Source organism: Physeter macrocephalus, chromosome 18 (genome assembly GCF_002837175.3).
Source record: "Physeter macrocephalus isolate SW-GA chromosome 18, ASM283717v5, whole genome shotgun sequence".
NCBI classification, from domain to species: Eukaryota; Metazoa; Chordata; class Mammalia; order Artiodactyla; family Physeteridae; genus Physeter; species Physeter macrocephalus.
The window spans coordinates 41,806,690-41,821,764 of NC_041231.1; the positions used below are offsets into that span (position 1 = coordinate 41,806,690).

General features: G+C 38.6%; 1 protein-coding gene across 1 annotated transcript in view; it reads right to left on the reverse strand.

The window, feature by feature from the left end:
- DCAF1 (DDB1 and CUL4 associated factor 1) overlaps positions 1 to 15,075 on the reverse strand; it is an 87,426-nt gene that overhangs the window by 35,102 nt on the left and 37,249 nt on the right. Inside the window, exons 6-12 of the mRNA XM_055080070.1 lie at positions 10,878 to 11,015; positions 9,132 to 9,644; positions 8,720 to 8,821; positions 4,975 to 5,133; positions 3,346 to 3,525; positions 2,653 to 2,862; positions 1,030 to 1,199 (exon numbers count right to left, since the gene is read on the reverse strand). Coding sequence (XP_054936045.1) covers positions 1,030 to 1,199; positions 2,653 to 2,862; positions 3,346 to 3,525; positions 4,975 to 5,133; positions 8,720 to 8,821; positions 9,132 to 9,644; positions 10,878 to 11,015 — 1,472 coding nt within the window. The remainder of the gene's footprint in view (positions 1 to 1,029; positions 1,200 to 2,652; positions 2,863 to 3,345; positions 3,526 to 4,974; positions 5,134 to 8,719; positions 8,822 to 9,131; positions 9,645 to 10,877; positions 11,016 to 15,075) is intronic.

Below are 15,075 nucleotides of genomic sequence, written 5' to 3' on the forward strand. Positions count from 1 at the left end.
CGCAGGCTCAGCGGCCATGGCTCACGGGCCCAGCCGCTCCGCGGCATGTGGGATCCTCCCAAACCGGGGCGCGAACCCGGTTCCCCTGCATCGGCAGGCGGACGCGCAACCACTGCGCCACCAGGGAAGCCCTTGGAAACTTTTCATAAAAAATGCTAATAAGCAATGGGTTCAGATTATTTTTAAATAAATAAATATTTTTATATTTTCTCAGTTTTAATTTCCAATATGTTAAACATCAATAGATGTAAAAACAAAAGCTTTTGGGGGTTCTAATAATTTTTAATACAGTAAAGGGACCTTGAGACCAAAAAGTTTGAAAATGGCCACTCCAAAAGTATTCCTCTAGATTTAATTATCCTGGGATTTAGCAAACAAGCTATATGCACCCTAAATAAGCACCTCTTGTCTTTATGGCAGTGGGTGGACAGGGAAAGGAGGTCAAGAACCACTGTTTATAAATTTTGTTACTATCTTCCCTTCAGACTCCATCTTTTCCAAAATATAGTTTTAACTCTTTTTACATCATCCTCAAATAGAACCTACCCAACCTCCTGACTCCATTACCTGTTTTTCCCTGAGCCTTGTCCCGCTTTGCTCTGTTTTCAACTGAATGGTGAAAATCATAACAAGAGCAAAAAATAGTTTTATGTGAAGGTAAGATAAATATTATATATGGCTGTCAAGCGATAGAGAGATATTTAAAGTCTAAGTACCAAAGAATACTGGACTCCAGTGTCCAGAAAGGACTTCAACCCCACCTCTGCAGCTGTAGCCATGTAGATTATGTAACTTCTCTAAGAGTACAGATAATGATCCTTGCCTATTTTGCAGTATTTATAATCACCATGACCAAGCACTCTATAAATTTAAAGTGATATTATCATGCTTAATTATCATGCTTAATCTAGTGTCTCAGATTCAAGTCCAAAATTTCAATTCAATTCAACAAATGTTTGTTAAGCACACACTATGTGAAAACCAACATTAACTTTAGCAAAAAGCAGACTCTTAACTTCATGGTCCCACCTTGCATAATAGGTCTTCCAATTACAAGCAATAGAAATAAGCTGCAACAAGAGTTGGACACAAGAAAGTTTGAGGAAGACTTCAGCTGGCTCCCAATATAGCTGCGCTGGGCCATATTCTATCAAAAACTCCATCATTTCCACAATCTGTTCATGAGTATATGAACATGCCTAAAAGGAGAGATACATATTATTATTTTTTTTAATTAATTTATTTATTTTTGGCTGCATTGTGTCTTTGTTGCTGCGTGAGGGCTTTCTCTAGTTGCGGTGAGTGGGGGCTACTCTTCCTTGCGGTGCGCAGGTTTCTCATTGCGGTGGCTTCTCTTGTTGCGGAAGCAGGGCTCTAGGCTCGTGCGCTCAGTAGTTGTGACTTGCAGCCTCAGTAGTTGTGGCACACGGGCTTAGCTGCTCTGCGGCATGTGGGATCATCCCGGACCAGGGATTGAACCCATGTCCCCTGCATTGGCAGGCAGCTTCTTAACCACTGCACCACCAGGGAAGCCCAGAGATACATATTATTAAAGAACTCAATCTGCCTGCTATCTTCTCCAGCACAGCTCAGTGGTCAACAGATTTTAATAATAAGCTAAGTAATAATAGCTTTCAAATCCCACACTTCTTGAGTCCACAATCCAAATGTGAAACAATGAATATATATAAATGGTGTTTAATCTTTTATTTTATTTATAACTAGACTCATAATACATTTTGCCCAAAAGGTAACAAAATGTTCAAATCACTGGTGCATGTATTTCACAGCTTAAAAAGAAAAAGAAGAACCACGTAAAATAATTGGTTTCTTTTCAATTTGTGGTTTTTAAAACACGCAGATACTAATCTTCGTTCCAAAACATACTAAGTTCAAAAATGACAGTGAAGGGGAATTATAGATGCACCCTTTCAGAAAAAAAATTCCACACAGAAGAAGGTAGACTATCTAGTACTTTCCATAAAAGAAAGCCCTTTTACAGACATCTCAGTTCATCTTTTAGTTCTAGTATCCCAGAGATAGAAACTTACAACTGGGAGCAAAATAAGTCCTCGATATATCCATTTTCTTTTTTTTGTTTGTTTTTTTGTGGGTTTTTTTGGCCACATCGTGTGACCTGCAGGATCTTAGTTCCCCAACCAGGGATCAAACCCAAGCCACTGCAGTGAAAATGTCAAGTCCTGCCACTGGACCACCAGGGAATTCCCTACATCCGTTTTCAAGTATTCTGCCTCCACACAGTGCAAGTATAATCCAACAATGTACATCCCACGTGGACTCCACTGATATGAATGTGCATTTCAGGCCCAAGATGCTACAGACAGTGCTAACGTTTCCTTTTTAGACAAGGTTCTCTCACCTTGTACGGGGGTTGAGGATGAACAAGAATGCCACCCTCAGTCCTCTGAAGTGACTGCTTCACTTGTTCCAATTTAATGGCCAGGTGAGCCTCAAAGTACTGGACCACCAGGGAATTCCCTACATCCGTTTTCAAGTATTCTGCCTCCACACAGTGCAAGTATAATCCAACAATGTACATCCCACGTGGACTCCACTGATATGAATGTGCATTTCAGGCCCAAGATGCTACAGACAGTGCTAACGTTTCCTTTTTAGACAAGGTTCTCTCACCTTGTACGGGGGTTGAGGATGAACAAGAATGCCACCCTCAGTCCTCTGAAGCGACTGCCTCACTTGTTCCAATTTAATGGCCAGGTGAGCCTCAAAGTACTTGCGCAAGGCCATGCAGGTATGTTTCCCAGTTTGGCGGCTAGCAAATATTTCATCATCACTCAGAAGTGCACCCTGATCTTCCAAATTTAGAATCTCCAAAGTACTGATCTATTAAGAAAGAGGCAAAAAAATGGGGCAAAAGAGGAGGAAGAACACAGAGGAAGAGAAAAGTAAAAGGAGAGGAGAAAGACTTCAATCAACTTTTGTGCTCATGAAGATTGACAAACATCAAAGTACATCTGTCCATACAACATGCTAAGAGTAGCCGTATGAAAGCAAAACATTAAACCTATATTGAAAAATTACATAGTTTTCAATCATGTTGAAAGACACAGAGGCACAAAACTTGCTTTTTAGAAGGATCAAGCAATTCCCCCTGTAAGATTACTATATTCAAGGCAAGTCTACAATGGTATAGTCCTCTTAAGAGGAAAAGAAACTTGTAAATGAAGGAGGAAAAAAGACTTCATCCATAAAAATGATAGCAAAATTCCTCCAGCCAGAAGCTTCCTCTCTTCAATGCCACTGAAGGGCAGCCCAGACAAGCAGGACCCCTGCTCCTCACAAAGAGAAGCCACTGAAGAACCTCACCAAGTTCACCAGACGACGAAGACCATCATAGCGGTCAAAGAGTTCCAATACAGCCCGGAAGGAGAAGCAGATTGAGAAAAACATGGTAGCGTGGCAGCATCCTGAAGCATGAGAACATTCCATTAACCACAGTGTGTAGTTCACCACATCAGACAGAACGTTGTGGGGATGCATGCAAACCTGCAAAAAATAAAAATAAAACTTAATTTTAAAAAATTTGGGGGAAGGAACCTTCACAAAAGGGAAGAAAAATTCACAGTGTAGATAGATATCTTTGCAAAATACAATAATCACTCCTGGGCAAGTCATTCTGAGTTTAAAGCTTACGTTACAAATGAAATTTTATAACAATCTATTCCAAGCCTGAAAACCACCTAAATTTAGAAAAATATTTAAATTCCACCTAAACATACTGAGTGCTAAATTCTGCAAATATTTATATCCTTTAATGCTCACAACGCTCTGTTACACAGATATTAGTATTCCCACCTAACAGATGAAGAAGTGGCTCAGAGACATAAGGGACTTCCCCAGGCTGATAAAAGTGACTGAGCCTTCTGATACTAAAGTCTACAAGTTTAATATCCATTCACTCACTGATTCGTTCACACACATTTTGTTGTCTCCTGTAAGTCAGACAATGAATTCTGAAGCATTACCCAGGTTTGTTTGATACTTTTTTATCTTAACCACAATTAATTTTGTACATACACACACAGATTAGGTTCCTACTCTCAAAAGATTACATATCCTTGCATAATGCTGAATCTTAAGGAGTAAAAAAATTAAAATCAAAATATTACCCTATTAGTAAATATGCAAAGATGAATAAAGACACCACCCAAGAAGAACTTACCAACTTCACTCTACCAGAAAAGCCACACCACATAGAATATGAGGAAAATATTCCAGGCATAGAAATGACAAGAGCTTCCCTAGTGGTGTCTAGGGACCCATTTCTTTTCAAATGTACAACCCACTTACACTTTTTTAAAAAATCACTAAATAGGGCTTCCCTGGTGGTGCAGTGGCTGAGAGTCCGCCTGCCGATGCAGGGGATACGGGTTCGTGCCCTGGTCCGAAAAAAAAAAAAAAAAAAAATCACTAAATAAAAAGTCTTAGCTGGAAAAAAAACAGAAAAACCAGAGGGGGTACTTCTGGAGCCCTGAGAACAACTGGAATGATTTTACTGTCTCTACCATGAACTATTTGTTAACACAAATACATAAAGCATCATCTGTTGTTTTTATAATAGACTGACTCAAAAATGAAAAATATAACTCCACTGAGGGACATCTGAAAAGAGCCTGAAAATAATTCTAATGTAGTAAAAATGGCAAAAACTAAAAAAAAGTTCTGTGACCCCAATCCATCTTGGGTTTTTTGTTGGTTTTTTTCTTTCAGAGAGTCAGGAAAAAAAGGACTACAAAATTTTACATTTTGGACCTTTTCTAAAGAATTTTACATTTTTAGAATGCTCTGTAAAGATCAGATATTCATGCTCCTTGCTTCTTTCATTAAAACCTAATCCACCTATTCATTTTTTCTTATCCAAAAGTTTTCCTGTGAATGTACTAGAATATTCCCCACCCTATCCCATTCCCATACATCTGAATGGACTGGACTTACTCTTTCCATGGCATCCTGGTTGTAGGACAGGTAATACAAGCACATGGATACACCAGTTGCAGCCATAGAAGGACGAGGAATTTCCAGTAATTTCTGTACGCCACCATGCGCAACAAATTCTGTGGCAAACTTGTTATGGAGCAGGAGAGATGCTAGGTGCTAAACAAAGAGGACACACATCACCGTGGAAAAATCTAGTACAAATATCTCTTCACAGTTGCTAAACACAAAGACTCCTCTGAAGCAGACAACCACTCCCTCAAAACAGAAGTAAAACCAATACTGCTTAAGGGAAACAAAAAACAAAACAAAAAAACTCTAGGATTCCATAATATTCCCTCCTAATACCAAAGGTTTTCATGAAGGTGAAAAACAAGAAATGAAGAATATTGCTGTACATAATGACATAATCCTACACCATTTTATTATTACATAGTTTCCCTAAAGGATTTTTGTTACCCTTCCCATTTTAATCCTTTTAATATCATCAGCTCTATGTTTTAGCTTTGGCTCAGTCAGACTCATCATCTAATAAAATCCAAAACTCTGCTTTCTTTTAAATTGATCCTCAATATATCCCCAAAGAAAAGTCTTCAGCAAATTATCAAAATTAGTAAATTTTTAGAACTAATGAGAATGCACTTTAAATAGACCTTTATTAATTAACTATTTTATTAAGTCTCTATTAGACAGGCCTTTGTTATCAAGTTTTGTTAACTTGCTGTTCAATTCTTACTAGCCTCTCTGGGTGGACCTGATCTTCTGGGCAATTTTAAGGGCAAGGAGTGCAATGCAAGCAGCAGGCTACTCAACGACTTTGAACCCAGGCCATTGTGGATGGGGCCTTAGGAGAACTGGAGCTTCCTGTTTCTGTTGGCCTCCTGTTTCTCATGTCACAGTGTCTTCTGGGTGGTGATACAGGCAGCAGGTACAGAAAACACAGATTTGTAATTACATGATTTGATACCTGTATAAATTTCACCAAGGTCAATGGCAAAAACAACATGTATGTACCCTCTTCAGAAGTTCTCTTAACACACAGACTCAGACTAATCCTTATATATAATTCAAATCCCTTCCCTCTTTACTTGGCTGATACACAAACCTCTACCACATTCCCACCAAGTCTTTCCCCAAGAAACAACTAAACCATGTATGGTTCCCTCCCCAATACTTAGGCCACTGCACATGCTTTTTCCAATAATGTCTCTACCATAAAGTGGCAGTTCCACTGCCACAATCAGTAGGTAGGGAAACAGAGAACAAACAGGCTCAATCTTTACCAAGAACCTTAATTCTACTTGGCTCAACCTAGCCCATAACCTGGATCACCTCACTCATGTAGGCAAAGATTCTATTTTCTCTCCTTGTATTGTACCTCCATATAAGGTTCTAGCTCTTAATTTACTATTTTATCCCATTTTGTTTCTATTGATCTATAAGATCTTACAGAAAAACCAGAACTTTTTGGCCAACCCAATACTAACTTCAACACCTGTTCCTTCTCCTACACAACTGAGACTTCCTTTTGAACAAAACAGTACACATAACTTTCTATATTTTTTATTTCCCTATAAGAAGGATCTCTTGTCTTATTTTTCCCTGTTCATCCTTATTTCATTTTCTTTAATCCCTTATATGAGTCTGCACAGAAAACAGCTGGATAATGACACCCATTACAGTTCCTCATACAAAGACCTACAGAAATAGCAACTGCCCAAATCCCTTCTTCCACTATTTCCTTTTCAGGACAGGATGCTGCATCTGAAAGTAATACCTTTGGGTCACTGGAGACAACTCTGACCTCCAGCTTCATCCCACTATTCAAAGTATAATCATGAGTTTACACACTTTACACACACACACACACACACACACACACACACACACACACACACTGCATCCCATACATAGGAATACATGTTACTCCAATTTATGTCTGACCTCCTCCAAACTTAAAATTTCTGGGGTCTGAAAGGCAAATTTCCTTATTTCTATTTAATTTCAATATACTCTGGAACTGTGCTGTCCAATGCACTAGTCACTGGCCACATGTGGCTAATTTAATTAAAATTTAGTTAAAAATTCAATGCCTCAGAGGCACTAGCTACATTTTAAGTGCTCATATATGGCCAGTAGCCACTGTTTTGAACAGCACAGACAAAGAACATTTCCATCATCACAGAAAGTTCTATTGGACAGCATGGCTCTGGAATATGAGGAATGAAATTGTAACTTTGAACAGCCAGTGAGAACATTATCTCTTTTTCAGAGGTCTTGTCTAGAAGCTACTATTTCTCAAGGAGAACAGACCACTCCTTCCTTTGTGCCGCATACTTTTTTCACAACATCTATAATATCTAAAAGAAATCATAGGCTTACATGCCTGTCTCTCTTAACCAAACAATAAACAGCAGAGAATTTATTTGTCTAATATTGTAAACATCACAGAATAGTACTGTGTTCATTTAGTCACCTGTTGGGTAGAACTATAATAGTCACAAAATTATTCATTCCACTTAACCTCTCTCCCTTCAGATTACCTTAATTATCATGAAAAGGTATGGATTTGGTGGGCTAGACATACCTGCCCTCTTACATTTAGCCCCTTTGCTACCTAGAAAATCATTTACCTTTACTGAATTTGAGTATGCTTCTATTTCTTTACTCATTTTCTGCTTTATATTTTGTTCACTCTAAATAATCTAACATCATACAATATGTATATAGTTAATAATTGAGAAGAAGTGTTGTTGGCTGACAGAATACTTAAAAGGTAGTATGACCTAAGGTACTATACACTTAGTTTCTCTTCCTATCCAATAACAATAACTGAGGCCACTCTCAGGTCTAGATCCATTTTCTCCCTTAACATTCAATCCTCTAGGACTGACCCCTGAATTTCTGTGGAGGCACTTGGTAAGCCTCATTTCTTCTATCTAAAAAAGAAATTTTCATTTGTCACGATTGACACATCTGGCAATAGAAACACCCTGGGGACTTCCCTGGTGGCGCAGTGGTTAAGAATCCGCCTGCCAATGCAGGGGACACAGGTTCAGTCCCTATTCCAGGAAGATCCCACATGCCACGGAGCAACTAAGCTCGCGTGCCACAACTACTGAGCCCGCGTGCCACAACTACTGAAGCCCGTGTGCCTAGAGCCCATTCTCCACAACAAGAGAAGCCACCACAAGAAGCCCACGCGCTGCAACGAAGAGTAGTCCCCACTCACTGCAACTAGAGAAAGCCCACATGCAGGAACGAAGACCCAACACAGCCAAAATTAATTAATTAATTTAAAAAACAAAAACAAAATAAACAAAAAGAACACACCTGCCAATGCAGGGGACACGGGTTCTATTCCTGGTCCGGGAAGATCCTACATGCCACGGAGCAACTAAGCCCACGCACCACAACTACTGAGCATGCACTCTAGAGCCTGCGAGCCACAACTTCTGAAGCCTACGCGCCTAGAGCCTGTGCTTTGCAACAAGAGAAGCCACTGCAATGAGAAGCCTGCGCACCCCCAACGGAGAGTAGCCCCCACTCACTGCAACTAGAGAAAGCCCACATGCAGCAACGAAGACCGAATGCAGCCAAAACTAAATAAATAAATAAAATAAATTTATTTTTTAAAAAAAGCACCACCCTGAACAATAAAATCCAGAGATGCTACATACCAAAACATATAGGCACATCCATGTCAATAAAATGCTCAGTGACCTAACATTTTTAAGAACTTTACCTTGAGTGCCTCAAATGTAAGTAGGACATCGTTAGTCTGTTTCAAGTCAATATAGAACATCATCAAATCTCGTGATCCAAGTTGCATGAATATGGGAAGTAACTGAAATCAACACCAAAAACAAGTCTTAACATTTGAATTTATTTTCACATATTTCCTATTCCTTTATGAGGATAGAAGATTAAAGAAATGAGGTGTCTCTTCCCCCCCTTTATGAAGATAAACATACAAACACACTTTGATTGAAAAGGCCTTATCAGGAGTGACCTCCATAAGACTTTACCAGTTTGATGCAAAGACTTTTCTGTATTAGAGTAAAAACACATCAATGTATAAAATGACACCACAAAATATCCCAGAAATAAACACAGTGGTCCCAAAATGTGAACACTACTCTTCCCAATAAGCTTACCTCCTGATATTCTCCTAAAGGGGTCAGATACTGGAGAATAAGTCGCTGCTCGATAGCAGGAGTCATAGGATAAAGGGTATAATTGGTGCCAATCACCCAGGGGGACATTTCTGACCAGCTGCTGTTAGACAGCTCAACAAACATGCGATCTGGATCAGATGATGAGAAACCCAACTTTTGCTTGGCTTTCCTAAAGCTCTCTCTGTCACCCTGTTTCGCTGACTTGTTTTTCCTCAATCCTCCTTCCTCAGGTTTAGTTGCTGAGTTCACTCTGCTACTGGTCTTGTGGCCTGAATCAAGATGAAAGGAGATCTCCATGTCTCCAGAAGCTTCCTCTTGTTCGCCATCCACTACATCTACAGCCATGTCGCCATAGTCCATATCCACAGCTTCTTCATCCAGGGGCAAAAGGGGTTCAGAGGAGAGCTTTCGTGGGCTAGGACGCTTGCTTTCTTGCCTCAAAGCTACTTCCTGAAGCTGTAGCTCCCTCAGTCTTCGAAGTACTATTGCCACCTATCAACAGATATTGGAATAAAAGGGGTTGTCTCTTCTGCATCTTAATTTAAATGATTCAAATAATTCTTACTTCCACTTAAGGATACTCATAAAATTATCTCAATGCCTGGTAATAGTAAAGATTTGATCAATATGTTGACTTGATTCCTACAGCTTGATGAAATAAATAATGGCTAAAAGTCTCATTCCCCAAAAAATTTCCCAGAGAACCCAAACCAGAAGATTTGCACATAAAACACCTAATTCACAACATATCTGGCTGGATCAAGCTGGGATGGACCATCACACCTGAAGAGGCAGACATTAGATATATTCACAATTTTTAAAAAGTGTCTGAAAATCAAACATGAAGGTTTCTGAAACTTTTATCTGCCATAAGTTGTATTCTGTTAAATACTGTCATCTACATTACACATAATTACATAATCTAATTTTCAAGTTCACCACTTATGTTTTACCTTTTCCTTTAAGAACGCATTTTTTTGGGCCAATCCTAAACTGTAGTATTATGCTTAGTTTTAAAAAGAGAGAGTGATTAGGTCTGCAATTTATTTTTTATTTATATATTTTTTTGTGGTACGTGGGCCTCTCACTGTTGTGGCCTCTCCCGTTGCGGAGCACAGGCTCTGGATGCACAGGTTCAGTGGCCATGGCTCACAGGCCCAGCCACTCCGCGGCATGTGGGATCTTCCCGGATCGGGGCACGAACCCATGGTCCCCTGCATCAGCAGGTGGATTCTCAACCACTGCGCCACCAGGGAAGCCCTGCAATTTATTTTAATCTGCATTAAAAAAACAAAGAATGGTGGATGGATATAAAGAGGGGTGAATGGATGGATGGGTATGTCATGAATATAAGTTTAGTAAAATATTCACAATCAATGTAAGTGGTGTGTATACAGGTGTTCACTGTAAAATTATATTTTGCTATACGTTTGAAATGTTTCATAATCCAGATGTTGGGAAGGGAAAGGGAATGGTACTAATTATCTGGTACAAAATATCATGATCCTTGACAGGATGAAAAACAGCTATTCTCTAGTAAAAAAAAAAAAAAGGGGGGGACCAATCAAAACTCTTATGAAAAGTAGTCTTGAAATGCTGAAATTATAGCTATACTCTAGTACAAGGTAACAAATAAGATCTACCTATTCAAGTTCAGTAGCAAGAAAGAACAAGTGAATACACTCCTATCTTACGCAAAAAAAATCATTTTAACATGGTCCTTACCAGCTGTGAATTTTCATCCCTGTAGTTGGCAGCAATGTCTTGATTTTCCATGGCACCTCCTAACAGACCAGTAGAATATGTCCTCAGTGGCTGATCAGCCTCTCGGGCCCATTTGAAAAGATTCTCAACAATTCCTTCCTATAGTAAAGGAAATGAAATAGCACAATTCAGGGGAAAAAAATTCATAATTAAAGATATAAGCAAAGACTTCAGTCTTGTAAAAAAAATTTTTTAATAAAACATTTCAATACTGCTCATAAGATTAAAAAATCCAAGTGAACTCAATGTACAATAGTAGGTGGTTTAGTTAAAATATCTGTGCACTGTGAAACAGAATCCTATTTATCCACTAAAACTCAAGCTAAAGATCAACAATCACATAATGTAGTCCTACTTTAGCTGTTAATACCCAAAAGGTTCCATGACCAAGCGGGGAGCCCTAAAAATTCTATATCTCTCTTTGAAGTTCACAATGCACAATTAACATTATCAGTGCTCTGAGAAGTCCTCCATCAAACAAGTATTTAACTCCACATATCCCACCCTTATTTTTAGTTTTTATTATGAAATAAAATACATAAACATGTACAGTCCAAAGAAAATGAAAATCACCTCTGTGATTTACCACTGAGTTTAAGAAAAAGAAACCTCCCATGTGTCCCCCCCCCCCATACCACCCGCCTCCTCCCTCCCCAAAGGGTATCTGTGTTACTAAATTTTAATAATTTTCTTGTAAAGCTTTTGTTAAATGTTATATGCTTCGAACTGTATAAATTGTGTGGTGCCATATGTATTTTTCTGCAACTTGTTTCTTTCACACGTTATGTTTTTTACATTCATCTATATGGTTACATGTAATTGTCACAAATAGCACTCAATATAAGACAGGCTTTTACACATAACATTTAATCCTCATATCAACCCTATATGATTAGGTAAGTACTATATTTACAGAAGAGAAAACTGTCATAATGAGGTGAAGTAACTTATCAAAAGTCACAAAACTAGTAAGTGGCAAAGCTGGGATCTTATCCTAGGCAGTGTACCTCCAAATGCTCTTCATCTCCATATTCTGCTGCTGCTATTCTGTTGGCTTAACTATACCTATTTTTGTGCAAGCATGTCCCTAGAGTAGACACCTAGGAACAGTACTAAGTCACAGGTGTGTTTGCTCAACTTTACTAAAGGAGGCCAAACTATTTTCCAAAATGACAATTCACATTTCCTACAGTGAACAGTTCTTTTTTCCTACATCTTTACCAACACTTGGCCACTATCAGACTTTTAATTTTTTGCAGTCTGGTGGGTATAAAAAATTAACATTTCATTTAACTTGAATTTTCTCATTTACTAATGAAGTTCAGCATTTTTTTTCATGCCTTCTGACCATTCATACTTACACTTTCTGTGAAATACTCATGTCTTTTACCAGTGTTTCATGATAAGCACAAGTTCTTAATTTTTATATAATCATACTTAATATTTTCTTTTAAACGTTGTGCCACTTTATATCTTAAGAAACTCTTCCCTAGGGTCATGGTGTCATTCTCCTATATATTTCCAAGTTTTAAAGTTTTTTTTAAAAACAATAACACTCTGAAAACACATTTTGAGAAATTTTGTTTTAAAATACTTATTGAGGGGCTTCCCTGGTGGTGCAGTGGTTAAGAATCCGCCTGCCAATGCAGGGGACACGGGTTCAATCCCTGGTCTGGGAAGATCCCACATGCTGCGGAGCAACTAAGCCCCTTGTGCCACAACTACTAAGTCTGTGCTCTAGAGCCCGTGTGCCACAACTACTGAAGCCTGCACACCTAGAGCCCATGCTCTGCAACAAGAGAAGCCATGACAATGAGAAGCCCGCGCACAGCAACGAAGAGCAGCCCCTGCTTGCAGCAACTAGAGAAAGCCTGCGCACAGCAACGAACACCCAGCACAACCAAAAAAAATTAATTAAAAATAATAATAAAATACTTATTGATATGAAAATATACGTACCATCAATTTTAAGTCTATCATCCTTCCCTATTTCCAAACAGTATAAGAAACTTAAAATACTAACTTTAACTATTCCCTTCCATCTACATGTTACCCAGAGTTTCTGTTTGCCCTTTTGCCCTCCAAAATTGTTTATTTTGGTCAATATTTCTAGGTTTACAGAAGTTCTCGGAAGACATTTTCTACTATTATCTGGCCTCTACTGATGCTGTGGCAAAGCATGCTATGGTAATTTGCAGGAATCTTTTTTACTCTAGTTGCTTTTTATTACTATTTTTTTGAGTGGTTTTGTTTGTTTATTTATTTATTTATTTATTTATTTATTTATTTAGGCTGCGTTGGGTCTTCGTTGCTGCATGTGGGCTTTCTCTAGTTGCGTCAAGCTGGGGCTACTCTTCATTTTGCGGTGCACGGGCTTCTCACTGTGGTGGCTTCTCTTGTTGCGGAGCATGGGCTCTAGGCACAGGGGCTCAGTAGTTGTGGCACACGGGCTCAGTAGTTGTGGCTTACAGGCTCTAGAGCGGAGGCTCAGCAGTTGTGGTGCACAGGCTCAGTTGCTCTGTGGCATGTGGGATCTTCCCGGACCAGGGTTCGAACCCATGTCCCCTGCATTGGCAGGCGGATTCTCGACCACCGCGCCACCAGGGAAGTCCCACTCTAGTTGCTTTTACAATCTTTTTGTCTTTGGTATTCTTCATTGGGCTTTCTGAATCTGAGTGGTCATGTCTTTCATTTATTTGTAAGATCCTAGCCTCATCTCTCTGAATACTACCTTTCTATTTTCCTTTTCTTTTATATATATGTGTGTGTGTGTGTATACATACACATACACATTCTTTTTTTCTTTTTTGGCTGCACTGCATGCCATGCAGGATCCTAGTTCCCTGACCAGGGATTGAACCCATACCCCTTGCAGTGGAAGCGCAGAATGTTAACCACTGGACCACCACGGAAGTCCCTTCTATTCTCTTTTATTGAAACTCCTTTTAGATACATTTAAAAATTTCTAATTCTAGTCTTATTTCTAAGAGCTTCATTATTGATTATCTTGTCAGATATTCCAGTTTATTAATTCTATCTTTAGCTGTGTCTAAATTTCACTCTACCTCATCTATTAAGTTTTAAAATTCAATAACTGTAATTTTTATTTCCAGTAGTTCCTTTGTTCATTTTCCAAATGGCCATTTTTTTCATAGCCTTAGACTTTTCTTGGAGTTCTGATTCTTTCTTTTACATTCATAACTTTTAACCATTTTTCAGTGTGCAATTCGGTGGGATTCAGTACATTCACAATGTTGTGTAACCATCAACACTATCTATTTCCAGAATTTCATTATCCTAAACAGAAACTCTTTACCCCAACTTTCAATAATGGATAGAACAACCGAAAAGAAAATCAATAAGAAAACAGAGGAGTTGAACAACACAACAAACGAATTAGATCTAAAAGACATATAGAGAACACTCCATCCAACAAGAGCAGAATATACATTCTTCTCAAGTACACATGGAACATTTCCCAGAAGAGACTATATGTTAGGCCACAAAACAAGTCTTAATAATTTAAAAAGAATTGACCTCTTACAAATAATTTTTTCCAATCAAAATGGAATGAAATGAGAAATCAACATCCCAAGAGAAAACTGGAAAATACATATGTGGAAATCAACAGTCTTAACCAACAAAAGTGTCAAAGAAGAAATCACAGGGAAATTAGAAAATACCTTGAGATGAATGGAAACAAAAACACAACATACCAAAATTTATGGGATACCGCAAAAGCAATACAAACAGGGAAATTTACAGTTGCAAGCACATGAAGTTAAAAAGAAAAAAAGGTCAAATTAATAACCTAACTGTACACTTTAAGGAACAAAAGCAAATAAAACCCAAAGACAGCAGAAGTAAAAAATAATAATAATAAAGATAAGAATGGAGATAAACAAAATAGCAAATAGAAAAATACAGAAAATTAATGAAACCAAAAGTTGCTTTGAAAAGATCAACAAAATTGACAAACCTTTAGCTAAACTGATCAAGAAAAAAAAAAAGGAGAGAAAACAAATTACTAGAATCAAAAATGAAAAGGGAGTACTTCCCCAGTGGTGCAGTGGTTAAGAATCCACCTGCCGGGCTTCCCTGGTGGCGCAGTGGTTGAGAGTCCGCCTGCCGATGCAAGGGACACGGGTTCGTGCCCCAG